The sequence below is a fragment of the Euprymna scolopes genome, chromosome 7 (genome assembly GCF_053919585.1).
Source record: "Euprymna scolopes isolate OS-2025 chromosome 7, ASM5391958v1, whole genome shotgun sequence".
NCBI classification, from domain to species: domain Eukaryota; kingdom Metazoa; phylum Mollusca; class Cephalopoda; order Sepiida; family Sepiolidae; genus Euprymna; species Euprymna scolopes.
This window is the reverse complement of record NC_136488.1, coordinates 120659070-120673719: the sequence shown is the minus strand read 5'-3', so window position 1 is coordinate 120673719 and position 14650 is coordinate 120659070. Positions and strand designations below refer to the sequence as shown.

At 33.9% G+C, this 14650-nt stretch overlaps 1 protein-coding gene across 1 annotated transcript in view; it reads left to right on the top strand.

The window, feature by feature from the left end:
* Positions 1-14650, top strand: part of LOC145279915 (sarcoplasmic calcium-binding proteins I, III, and IV-like) — a 219756-nt gene that overhangs the window by 145001 nt on the left and 60105 nt on the right. Inside the window, exon 4 of the mRNA XM_080131472.1 lies at positions 4844-4954. Within this exon, the coding sequence (XP_079987598.1) occupies positions 4844-4954 (111 nt within the window). The remainder of the gene's footprint in view (positions 1-4843; positions 4955-14650) is intronic.

The window sequence follows — 14650 nt, the reverse complement described above, 5'->3', positions numbered from 1 at the left end:
TCATATCACACACTGTGAACTCAATCCAACTAATCGCTAGGCATTCAATTTCCGGATCTATTATAAGTCGCATATTCCGTGATTCTAGCAATTTATCAACAGCTTAATCTTAACTATTCGTGTATCATCCTTCTTCCAGATTATTTAATCTGCCTAGTAATAATTTAATTTCCCCCTTTCTCTCTCAATATATAGATAGATAAATACGAACCAAATTTGACGAGTTGGGTCACGAATTAAGCTTGTTTTAATATAAAGGAAGTCAGTTTGGAACACAAGTTTAATTCACAGATATAAGAAGCGTGAATATAATTATTTCCAATATATATATATATATATATATATATATATATATATATATATATATATATATATACATTGGAGGGTGGCTAGTCTCCCTGAAGTATTAAAAACAAGACCTTCCAAAGGGCGAATGAACTCTTTTTCTGGGTCAACGGCCAACTAGCACCGTGTATATTTGTGTGTGTGTATATTTGTATTAGGGTATAGAGGGCTCCCGTAAGCCGTGACGAAAGCAACCTTTCTAGGAGAAGCAAATCTCTAATTTAAAAAACCATAAAGCGGAAGACAACTACCCGCATTAAGCTGGTCTGCAGTTTAATTTGTTGCTGGCTATCTTGCTCTTGCTTGTTGCTGGAGCTCAACATTTTGAACCGAGAGAGAGACTTAGCTGTCGTACAAAGCTAAGACTCTGTAACATCATATTTGTATAGATACTCCCTCAGACATTTGGAATGATGGATTTTAAATGTCTGAGGGAGTGGCACTCGTCTGACAAGACGTTGCAATCATCATATATATATATATATATATATATATATATATATACGTTTTATTTTTTATTAGCGTATCTTTCTGTTCAGTTACATTATTGTTTCAGCTACCCGGCCGTTTTTTGGCCGTCTGTAGCTTCCTCAGACTTTTGTGTTTCTATGTATATATATATGTGTGTATGTATGTATGTATGTATGTATGTATCGTAGGTTTCATCTTTGAATTTTTTCTGTAAAATATAACATTTTCAGAACAAAAATTAATTATTTGATCAAGGAATACACGAAATATAAAGTTATTTCCTTAAAGTGAGGATTTTCGGTGTAAGGCTCATCTACTCAGAGGAATGTCTTTAGAGATATACTTATTTATGATGAATAGGCGCATACATTATTAGCACATGCATTGAAAATATCTGTTGGATAATGCTTCGTCGAGAAGGCAAATCTGCTATTACTGTCTAGAAAACAGGAGAATAATGCAAGAAAAAATTGTCTCAATATATATTCCGGAATGACAACAGCTTTCTACTCGATGCCTTTTTGTAATTTTCGGATATATTACGATTGTTGGCATGACAATATATAATATTGCTTTCGCGTAAAACAATATAAAAAAATGGTCTGTCAGCTATATCTAAACAAGCAGTTATTTATGAAACAAGTTCGACGAACGTTTTTAGTACGATTCTTTAATTAAAAAACAAACTTTTACTTAAGCTTTTTCATTTAATTATTTACGGCTTTTTTTTTCAGTTTTTCGAACAGTTTAAAAACATTTTCATTTATTTATAATTATTTCACTTTTTCTTTAAAAGAAAACATGACTGATATTTGAACGTTTTTTTCTGAACGTTAATTTTTCTGTTCCAATACCAGCAACTTTATTTTTGTATGAATGTATTTGTAATGATAAATGTTTTGCGTTTGTTTTTGCGTTTTATATTGTAGTATGAAAAAGTGAATTAAAGAATGTTGATACTGTTAAAAATAAAAATGAAAGAAAGATAGCTCTTTTTAGTCGCGTGCAAGCGACTCTATAAGTCACACCGTCGGTCGGTCTGTCGGTCTGTCCGTAGCACTTTTGTGCTTGGCCTTTTTGGTTGTTAATAGATGCTGTTCTTAGTTTTTTAAGCTTTTCCTGACGTATTGGCCAAGATCAAAGTGTAGTATCTGTCTTACTACATGCTGTACTTATGTTTGTAACTTTGTGATATAAAGTGGGGGATCATGTTTTAGTATTAATTTAATGTAAAAAGATCACCCACTTTACAACCAGTCAGTCTCAAAGGCATTCAAATCATTCTCCAGATCATTCAAGTTGTTTTTGAAGGATTTTAGTTATTTTTCAAGCATTCAAGTCATTGTTAAGGCCATTCAATTCATCCTTAATTCATTAAAGTCAGTCTAAGTCATTTACTTTTTTATTTATTTAAGTCATTTCAGCCCATATTTCGGTCATTTTAGTTTATCTTTAAGAATTCCATGTCAATCCTACATTCACGCATTCATTCATTACACGAGATCACGCGACTAATGGCTATCGACCTTGTTTCATTAAAGAATAGTTCTAAAAACTGTTTTGGCATTTCCTGAAGAATCTCGGATTAGATTCGAATTGTTGTTTCTTTAAAATAAAAGAATAGTTTTAAAACAGTTCCAACTTGCAATGTAATAGGTACAAGTAGAATACCTCAAAAACTCAAGTTTTAAAAGGCAAGTTTTTAGTTGGTTCTCCGTAGCAGTTTTGCATAATGTTATAAACTTTGTTTTGTTTTTCTTTTTAATAAAAATAATTGTTTTAAAACGATTCCAACTTGCAATGAAAAATATAAATAGAATTCGTAAAATGCCGATGAAGAAACAAGCAGAAAACTTTAGTTTCATTTTTATTTGCATATTTTAAACGCGAAAAAACTGTGAATTAAAAAAAAAAAACTGACATTGCTTCGTTTTTATTTAATAACGAACACGCAGAATTCTTCTAAACTGGAAGCTGTAGACCGAAAACTCAGTTTCAACGCTTACTCAAGACGATTTGAGTTTCATAAGATAATAGACACACACACACACACACACACATATATATATATATATATATATACATATATATATATATATATAACATTTTAGTCATTCAATAAATTTAAAATATTTAAAAATGTAAAAATTTATGACGTGAAATGGTTAAATTTCAAATCAAAAGAGTTTTATTATTCTATGTAAGACAAAGAATACATTTGAAATATTATAGCTCCCTAACCTATAGGATTTCGATGTCTATTTTCTCCTCTGAAGAGATGGTAGACATCGAAGTCTGAAGTCTTAAATTCATTTTTTAATCGCACGTATTCATTTAGATTAGCACATATATAAGTAACTTCCCAAATGAGACCAATCTGAAAATTTTACTAAAAATATATTTGTGTTGAATCCTGACTTTTAATAAAAACATAACTTGTCGATTTACAACAATAATCAAAATTGATGAAGATCAATATATAAGATTAGAAACTGATATTTCTTCACTAGAACTGGGTTTTATTAATGTATTAGTGATGGGATTAATCAGAATCTGAATCGGGAATAGAAAAAATTGAAACTTATGGAGGTATCGGAATCTGTAAAAATTGCGTCTATCTTTCGATGTGTAAAACGATTCCTTTATTTAAAGTCTTCCACTGCCGACACTAGTAATAATAAATATTTATTGATTTAAACTTCTAGAAAAACTAAGATCCGTAGATCACATCCTCACAAGTGTGTGTTTACATTTAAGATGCGTTTTATGGTATTCGGGGAAAAAGTTTCTGTTACTGTTATATATAGTTGCTCAACTGCGTGATGTTGCAGCCCGCTTTTGTATTCTTGCCTCTATTTATTTCTTTTTTTCTCGAGGCTTGGAGACAGATTTTTTTACGAAGAGGTACTGCAAAAACATATAAAACAGAAATGTATTTTTTTTTACTTGATATCCGCATTTCCTTAACTAAGATTATCTTCTTGGTATATTCCTGGCCGTGCTTTGATCACTTCTATCTAGCGTGATATTACATTATAAGAATATATTCATTAAACTTTACGCAGCAATTAATTATACATTTTTTTATACTGTTACAATGTAACTTGAAAATTAACGCGACAGACCACGTTCTTTTATGGAGTAGGAGCTGAATCCAAATACCATATCTCGACAGGCATGCCTCATGCCATAGTTTATTAAAACATCATCCCTTTAAAAGTATATTGCTCCGAATAAGACTTTATGATATGAAACTGCATCCTGTTACAATGCTCTAATTTTCGGAGTTTGATGAAGCGTTGAATAATAACTTCTGCACTCTATCCCCAGATCCACTTAAACCTAGAGTTATACTTTCGGTATAAGTCCTAAATATCCATTAATTCATTTAGTGCGGACTATTATACTCATCTTTGCTTAGTTGTTGTTTCACGACGTTTCGGCAAATTATTCATCTGGCCTTCGTTAGGTGGTAACCACGACGGGATAAGAACTCCGAATCTCCTAACTGCATTCTCAGCAATTACTGCCGTCCATACTTGTAGTCGTCTCACCACGTTTTGGCCAAATAAACCTCTGGTCGGCTTTGGGTTACCACCTGACGAAGACCAAACGAATAGTTGGCCGAAACTTCGTTAAATAACAACTTAGAACAGATGAGGATAATAGTCCGAAATTAATAAATAATACTCGTCTCAATAATGAATTCCAATTAAAAAATATATCTCCTAAATATCCGTTTAATATAATTTGCGCTAGGTTTGACATGACACCAAACCAGACACAAATACCTACGCAATTATAATATTAATAACCAGTGAAAGCAAACTATAAAGGCACATATGAAAATTGATTAAATAATCCGAAACATGTTTATGGTCTATAGCACGCAAACTGCAACTACTTAATAATAGCTATTTATCTGAATTCTTGCATGACAGACAACGGTTATCAAATAATTGAAAGCAGAAACATATTATAAAAAGGTATTTTTTAACACTTGGTATATTTTTCTTTCTGTTTTTAGAAAATCTGCGATTTGCATTCCTGGCCAACTGATGGCAAAAAGCATAACGAAGCCAGAGCGACACTGAAACTCATTTGGGACGGACTCAGAAAATATGCCGATGAAAATGAGGTAAATCAATGACTCAATCAATCAATCATGTATCTACTTATCTACCTATCTTTCTCTCGATCTATCTATCTATTCCTCTTTGTCTCTATTTTATCTCTTCATATGTATGTTTCCGCTATTTTGATTTTGGAGCTATATTTTACTTATTTCGAATTTAAAGAACGCACGTCAACTAAGTTCTGCTTTGGTAACATTAAAAAATATGAACATTAATATGTAAGATCTTCAAGAACGTAGGTTATATATTGTAAATTTTTATTTTACATAATGATGCATTATTCCTAATACTGTGTATTAATTGTCATATTCGGCTTCTGTTACGTCACCCTTGAAAATATATTTATATAAACATTTTCTTTATAAGATAAGATCCATGAATAATATATATATATATATATATATGTATGTCCATATATATATATATATATATATATATATATATATATATATATATATATATATATATGCATATAAGTTAAAATAAAAAGATTTAAAATAAAAGTGACACAGAAATTTATTAAATCATCAGATAAATAAAGATTACAATTAGGGAAGTAGGAAAAAAACACTCAACGCCATTTTATTTCGAACCATAATGCTTCTCATCAGGAGAAGAGAAAAACGTCAGTGAAACACTATAAAATTATACAAACATAAAACCGGGTTGAAAACATTTAGATAAAAAAAAATTAAAGTATGGGGTAAATTATTGGGAACAGTTAAAGGAATGAGGATAAAAATCAAAAAAGTATTTATAGGGAAAAGTGTAGACAACTGGAAAAGTAGCAGGAAACATGGAAGAGAAAGTAAAATAGAGAAAACATATAATAAAGGTGGTTGGATCCAAATGAAAAAAGAGGAGAAAATGTAAGTAATAATAAGATAGAAAAAAAATTAAAAACATAATATTATATAACGGATGTGTGTGTTACAATATTTGTTCTATAATGGGGTATGATTCCGCACAGTCGGCAGATTCTTTTTATAAACGATGCTGCTAGGAACTGACGAATCGATTTAATTCACGTTCTGCTTCCAACCAATCAGAAACCAGAATTGCTCCATAAATATTAAACCTTTCTGTAGTAATTTCGCATATGTTCTTTCCGTCTCGAGACGGTAAGAATCTTTTGCTCTGTGGAACTGTCTACTGCAAATCAGTCACCTCTCATGACTTGTGAAGAACAAGGAACCATCGCAAACTGTTCTGTCTACTGCAAACCAGTCACCTCTCAGGACTTGTGTAGAATAACGAACCATCGGAAACTGTTCTGAAAATAAACATGGCTTACACTTCTAATATTATATAACGGATGTGTTGTCCTTGTGCGTGTCTCCTAATGCATGCCTTTTTATATATGTCATCGCCTAGAAATGTTCGTTGTTGGTGCCGGTGTTCCTTTTTGTGTGTGCTTGTGTGTTCATAGAATCAACAACCGGTCAACACTGGTATATTTAACTTTACATGTACAACTCCTTACGATTGGTGAACAACCATTTCTGCAGATTATTTTAACAAACGGAACAATATTCTTCATTTTTTTATGTATTTTCCGTTTTCTCTTTTATTGCTCTGACATGTTGACACGCTCCGGATTGCTGCCTTTCGATTTTGGAAAACATCATACACAAACTATTTTTTATATATAAACCTTTACATCACGGCCTGAATTTTTCTATGGTAGCATTTTGCTAATCTCACGTTCCCTGGCTCCCGAACGTGGAGACACTCCCTTTCGATCCTGCCGCTAGAAACTCCAGTCTTAACTGTCTCGTTTTCCTACTAAAACGTACATGTGCATCTAAACTCTTTCTCTATCTCATTACGGCAGTACCCTCGTTACCAAAAAATAAAATCACCTGATGCAAATTGTCCGTATTTTGTTTAACTAAGTGTATTTAGTGTTAGCTAAAATTCCTAACTGACATTCTTTATGTAACAGTCCTTCATGCTAAAACATTTTGGTAATATTTTTCTCTGCATTGCATTTAAAAATATATATTCTAATAATCGTCCAGAATTATCTGGCCTTGTATCGTCACGTAATTGCAAATATAGTATTACAATAATAGATAGTTCAACCAAAGTCCCAAGAATATAAAGCGGAGTGGGATCACGATAGTCTATTAGAACTTTGTTCGAAAATAAACTCCAATGCAAGGAATATTGGGCCAGGTAAATCATCCAGACGACCTCTGAAATATTATATTGCAGTCTAAGCTGTGAAAACAAAGATTCTTGTCACCGAATGCAGTTTCATAAGCGAGCAATCAGAAAAGGATTCGAGAATTGACTGCAGGGTCAGGGGATTAGTCCTCATGCGATTTCCACAGAGGTGTCCTACATTTTACCAGAAAAATTATATATATATATATATATATATATATATATATATATATATATATATAGTGTTAAATATTAATACTTGTGAAATTATCAATCTAGTGTTTATAGGAGGAAATCTAACAAAATATTTTTTTTATGTACGGTCGTTTCACAAACGATATCCTTTTATTAATTTAATATTTACAAATATTCTGGATATCGTCTCCTTCTGAGCATAAGTGAGGGGGGGCGATTTATGCTGATGAGGAGACGATATCCAGAAATATTTTACTTATTTCTTGATGGTATTATTTGTGAATATTGAATGAATAAATGAATATCGTTTCCGAAACGATCGTACATGTAAATTTCATTTTATGTTTCCGCCTATGAAAATTGATTAATAATTTCGCAAGTATTAATCGCTCACCTTTTCTATATATATAGCTCTAGTAATTACACATATCGAGTTTATCATGTCTGCAATACTCCGAGCACAGTACATTGAAACATATTTTACTGAGGCTTTGCTCTTTTAGATCCTGCCTATTACACTATTACAATATATATATATATATATATATATATATATATATATATATACATATATATATATGTATATATATATATGTATGTGTGGGTGTGGGTGTGTGGGTGTGGGGGTGTGAGTGTGTGTGTGATTATTCCATTTAATCACATAAATATACGAAGATAAAATTTTATGCGTAAATTTTTCAGTTTTACGTCAACATTGCTCAATATATAGGTAGAGCTAGCTAGTAAGCTATCCAAATATATATATATATATATATATATATATATATATATATATATATATATATATATATATATATATATATATATATATAGCAATTAAGCTACTCAGAATATTCTGCTGAATATATTCGTGACGAATTCTCATGAGAATGAAACGCGGAATATTCTGTGTAGCTTAATAGCCATATATATTTTCATAACTTACTATATATATATATATATATATATATATTGTGGGGGGAATCACCCTACAAATGGACTGTTCTATCCATTATATAAACCATAGACCTTTCTATCCCAGGTATGGATTAAACACCAGAGCGACCCTCGCCTGCTCGGTGACGTTTACTACTCTTTTCAGTTGTAACCTTTTTACGTTGTTGTTCCAGTAATACATTGTTTAAACTCTATTCTGCTGTTTTTTTTTTCTTTGTGGCTTATTGCAAGCCATAACACTGGCGACATTGGATTCGTAGAACGTAGTCACGTTTGAAAACGTTCTAAAGAACTAAACACTGACGACATTGGATTCAAGGAGCATACTAAAATCGAAACCAGTAACGATATTGAAGCAAAAATACTCGCGTTGAAATAGTATTCTAAAAATACTAACGATGTCGGAATCAAATGTTATCAAACCTAAGGAAGTGTGTAACATAACACTTGCAACTGAAAGGTTCACGGTAACTAAAAAAAAAAAAAACGCAGATCATTACGGAAAAAAGAGTTGAAAAGAAAAAGTTCGTCACGACTTTCAAAGATAGCGCTGTACTTTTGTAAAAAGAAAAAGGTTCATCGCGACTTGAAATTGCTAACGCTGACAAAGCAAAATGGACGAATTGAAAGTAGCGTTAAACATTTGACCAAGGTGCATATCGATGCCGCAAAGCGTCAGGCATTATTCGGGAAACAGCAAAAGGAATAGCAAAAACAGTTAACGGAATATCAAATACGAACCGAGGAACAGCAAAAGGAAGTTCAAAAACAGTTAGCCGAACGTCAATTGCGAACAAAGGAATTGCTTACAGAAATTGTTAAAAATAATGCGAACGCGAAAGGCAAGTCATCATTTTGTCAGAATCCAATATGGACCGCGGCAATTTTAAATACGAGGAAGAGGAAAAATGATTAGCAGCGTATTTTCGGCGTTAGCAAATTTTTTTAATATTGACTGCAGCAAAATAATATTGACTGATCAAAAGAAAAACACAGACTTCTACTAAGAAAATTGGAAACGGCTGAGCATGATAAATTCGTGGATTACATCTTACCTCGGAAAACAGCAGATTTATAATTCACTGGGACGGTTAATTTGTTAATAGAACTTTTTTCGCCGAAAGCGTCTTTTTTCCATAAGCGTTGGAGATGTTTGAATGTGGTAAAAGACGATAATGACGATTTTGCCACCTACGCAGCTGTAGTGAACAACCACTGTGATAACTTTAAGTTGTCTGAACAAACAGCAGACAATTTTAAATGTCTTGTGTTTTTGCAAGGGTTAACCTCGGGAAAAGATGCAGAAAACAGGCGCACAGTCCTTACAAAATTAGAAAATGAACCGAACTTAACACTTCCAAAATCGACTGAGGATCGTCAAAAAGTAGAAATTATTTAAAAAAAAAGATGCAAGAAATATCGAAGCAGGGATCGCGGAAATAAAAAAGTAACTAAGAAAAAACCGTTGATATGGCACACAGACACTAACCACCGAAACTCGGAAAAAACTAAAAGCACCGAGCGCTTGTTTCAGATGTGGTGGAATACATTGGGTAAGGGATTACCCATTTTTAACAAAAAGATGCCATTGATGCAATAATATCGGTCATAAACGTTCGCACTGTAGAGAAACTCAGAATAGAAGCCGTGTACATCAAACCAGAACTAAGGACGTCGTAGATGAAAATCTAGGCAGATATGTAACGGTAACATTTTCGGCAATGCTATTAAATTTCAATTAGACCGTGGATCGGATTTTTCAATAATAAATTTCAAAACGTGGAAAATATTATGAAAACCGACTATGTTAAAAACTAACAGAATTACGACGGCCGTTAATGGTACAAAAAATTCATACGAGGGAAAACAAAAAAACTAAGATTGTATGTGGTAAAAGATAGTGAGAATCTGTTCGGTTCTGACAGCATGGAGGAGTTTCGTCTCTGGGATCTTCCTATATCCATATTCTGCAAGAAAATAGTTACCCGCCCAGCAGAAACGGAGAAACTTATAACTTGTTTTAAAAAATAACTCACAAACGTATTTACTCCTGGCCTGGGGAGATGTACAAAAATGGCCGCAGAATTTAAGTTGAAACCTGGCACACAACCAGTGTTTAAAAAGAAACGTAATGTCCCGGTCACTTCCCTGCACAAAATAAATCAGGAACTAGACGGATTAGAAAGCATCGGTATACTGGCTAAAATTGAATATAGTGACTGGGCTGCTCAAGCAGTTTACGTAAAGAAAAGGTCCAGGCTAATTCGCGTTTGCGCCGTCTTCGCGACCGGACTCAACGGGTCCTTAGAAGATTTTCACTATCAATTACCATGTCCAGAAGAAGTGTTCACGAAATTAAATAACTGTAAGTTTTTTCTAAGATCGACCTAAGCGACGCTTACCTACAGATTACTGTAAACGACAAAAGCGCTAACCTCATCTGTATTAACACTCATCGGGGTTTGTACAGATATGAAAGACTCGCGTTTGGTATCAAGGTGGCACCCGCAATATTCCAGCAAGTAATGGATACTATGCTGTCCGGCTTGGACACCACAATCACATATCTTGATGACTTTATCATAGCGAGCAAAAACAGGGAGGAACATGAAAAACATATCAGACAAGTATTCAGTCGAATACAAGATTATGGATTTAAGATCAAAGTAGATAAATGCGAGTTCTTTTTACAAACAATTAAATACCTGGGTCAAATAATCGATTTAGATGGCAGACGCCCAAACCCTGATAGGGCGACCGATATTTAAAAAATGCCGACACCAGTAAATTTAACTCAATTGCAGAGTTTTTAGTTTAGCAAATTATTACCAGGGGTTCATCCGAAATATGTAGAAATTGCGCGCACCAATTAATGACGTGCTAAAAAGGATAAGGCTTGGGAGTGGACAGTAGATTACCAGACATCATTCCAAGAAATAAAAAGAATCCTGACTTCAAAACTATTCCTAGTGCACTTAAACCCGCAGCTGGACATAATAGTAGCTAGCGATGCTAGCCAATATGGCGTCGGGGTGTGCATGCTACATCGAATGCCGGGTGGCTCGAAACATCCTATTGCTTTCGCATCACGGCTCTCTTGCCAGCGGAAAATAATTATTCTCAGATCGAGAAAGAGGCCCGAGTATTTATATTTGCAGTTTCAAAATTCCACCGGTTCTTGTACGGAATACATTTTATCTACAAACCGGCCATAAGATGTTGATATCCATTTTCGAATCAAAAAAAGGACTTCCAACATTCACTGCGAACCGACTATTAAGATGAGGAACTATTTTGCTGAATTATAATTTTACAATTCAATTTCTCCCTTAAAAACTAATAGCACATGCAAACGGTCCATCGAGACTGATTCCTGCCAAAATGGAACCTCTTGAAGATTCAGTAATCACGGCACTACGAATTAATAGTGATGTAAAAACCATGATAAACAATATTATCCGCGAACTGTCGGTCACACTTCAGGAAATTAAGTCAGAATCCTTAAATGACAATTTCATTCCAACCACGAAGCAGAAATTAGCACTGGGTGACACCAGTTCAGACATTTGTTTCTGGTTGCGACGAAATACTGTTATACGGTGAAAGGGTTATCATCCCCCAAACCCTTCAAAAAAGAATTCTGAAGGATTTTCGCATGGGGCATTCAGGAATAAACAGAATGAAAAGCCTAATGAGAAGTTTTGTTTATTGGCCAGCTATGGACCAAGATATTACCGACATGGGAACTAATGCAAAGGCTGTGGTTTGGCTGCAAAAGCACCACCGATAACATATAAACTTTGGCCTAAGGCTGAACAACCATGGTCGAAGATCCACATCGATTATGCGGGACCTGTGGAGGATTTTTACTACCTGATAGTAGTTGACTCTTACTCTAAATGGCCAGAAGTACTAAGATGCACAAAACCGACCACGGCACCAACGACAAATTTTTTATTGGAATTGTTTGCTCGGTTTGGGGTTGTAAACTGTTTGGTTAGCGACAGCGCTACACAGTTCACCTCGACATAGTTCAGAGAATTCTGCGAGACGTATCAAGTCAAGCACATTAGGACACCCCAGTACCACGTCAGAAGTAACGGTCAGGCCGAACGCTTAGTCGATAAGCTTAAAAAGGCATTAAAAAGGCGTCCGGGACACCGACAGAAAAGGCCCTTCAGCAATTTCTGCAGGTTTACAGAATCACGAGGAATCCGAACAAACCAGATGCGGGATCCCCAGCAGAAATCATGTTTGGACGGAAAATAAAATTCATATTTGATAAACTGCTACCCAAACACATACTACACAACAGAACCCCTACAATGCCAACGAAACGGTTTAATAGCTGAGATAACGTGTATTTAAGACATTTTAGACATAACGTTTCTTTTTGGGAACAGGGCACGAGCTTACGAAGAATCGGCCATGTTACATACATCATTCAGGGCCCAAAGTTCCAACATAAGAGGCACCTGAACCAAATCAGGAAGCGCTTTTACGAGGATCAAGAAGAATCACCGCAGGACGGCAATGAGGCGATTGAAACTGTTTATGACTGTTTTAACATAGACCCTCCAAAATGGATGTCAGAACCGAGACGCTCCGGCAAAAAGAGGAAGCGCACAAACCCCTTGGTCGTCTTCCCAAAAAGGAAGAAATACTGATTTTCACAACCGCGGAAATCAGCTTGGGAGTGGGGTGTTGTAGGGGAATTACCCTACAAATGGACTGTTCTATCCATTATATAAACCATAGACCTTTTGATCCCAGGTGTGGATTAAACACCAGAGCGACCCTCGCCTGCTCGGTGACGTTTACTACTCTTTTCAGTTGTAACCTTTTTAAGTTGTATTACATTGTTTAAACTCTATCTCGTTCTGTTTTCTTTGTGGAAAGCCATAACAATATATATATATATATATATATATATATATATATATGCATATATATATATATGCATATATATATATGCATATATATATATATATATATATATCCATATCGGACTATCCATTCATGTGAAATCTTTTTATCGCTTTTCTTTTACCTCCTATTCTCCTTACCTCACCCTTTTTTTAACCAAGTAAGATCTGTGACTTACTTGTAGTTTCATTAAATACTTTTATATGCAAAATCCTATCCCGCATTTTGCTAATTCCTTCCCTCTGATGAGAAGGAGAGTATTTCTTCGAAACTCCGCGGATTAAGGACTATCCACTTATATTGTGCTTCCTTTTTTAAAATTAAATATGTTTTTAACTCTTTTTCAAGATGTCTTTTAACATGTTTTATTAATCATTTGTTCATATTATAAGCTCTATTTCCTTTTCGGTTTTATTGAGCTTTTATATCTGGTTGAGATTACTTTACTTGTAAATATTAACTCTTTAATATTTATAATATATTTTAAGTTTACCATTTTGATTACCTTGGTAAACTAATTGTAATTTATATATATATATATATATATATATATATATATATATATATATATATATATAGTCTGTAACAGATATAATGTTTTGCTATATCACAACTATTCAGTGCGATTAGACTAGTGCCATCTCAAGAGAGAGGCGTCACCCAGGTATATAATCAGTACGAATCAGAAATAATCGACAAGACAGGCGATGATATATACAGTGTTTATTGAAAAAAACACATTGACTGACATTTAGGGTGCTCTATTTTTTTCTAACAAATACAGAGCTAATTGTAGCAAGCGATAGCATTCAACTGTAATACTCAAACCGAGGTCATGTCCTATAAAGTCATCTGCAGATATGCTGTTTCGCTCTATCAGAATTTTAACTGTTTGAGAAAACACTAATAACAAACCACTATTTATAAGGCATAATATTGGAAATCAAGGAGTTCTATTCCTGGGGCTAACACTGTATCTTTATATGTAATACATGTATATTCGAGTATTCCATTGAAGTTCTCCTTTATCTCTCAAACAATGAGTAAAGAGGTTTAGAACGTTATTTCTCTCTTCCCAATTACCTGGATAAATATGTTAGATACAGCTTTTGTGATCTCTTTGTTTTACTTGAATCTAGGACAAGAATCCATCTAATCTGCTGGACTATCCAGACTTAGAGAGGGTTGCACCATTCTGCTAGAAGCCAATATCTGAAGCCATACAGAGGATATATTAGTTGGGGCAAATTCTGTGTGTATGTATGTGTATATATGCATACATATGTGTGTATGTGTATCATTTAAAATTATAAAACCGTAGAGAGGAACGGCATTTATATAAGAAGGCTATTACAGCACATCTGGCAAGTTTAAGTTTTCATATCTGTGGTCCAATCTACAAACCCAGATGTGGCCTGACACGACATTCAATAAGTCACGATATTATCATG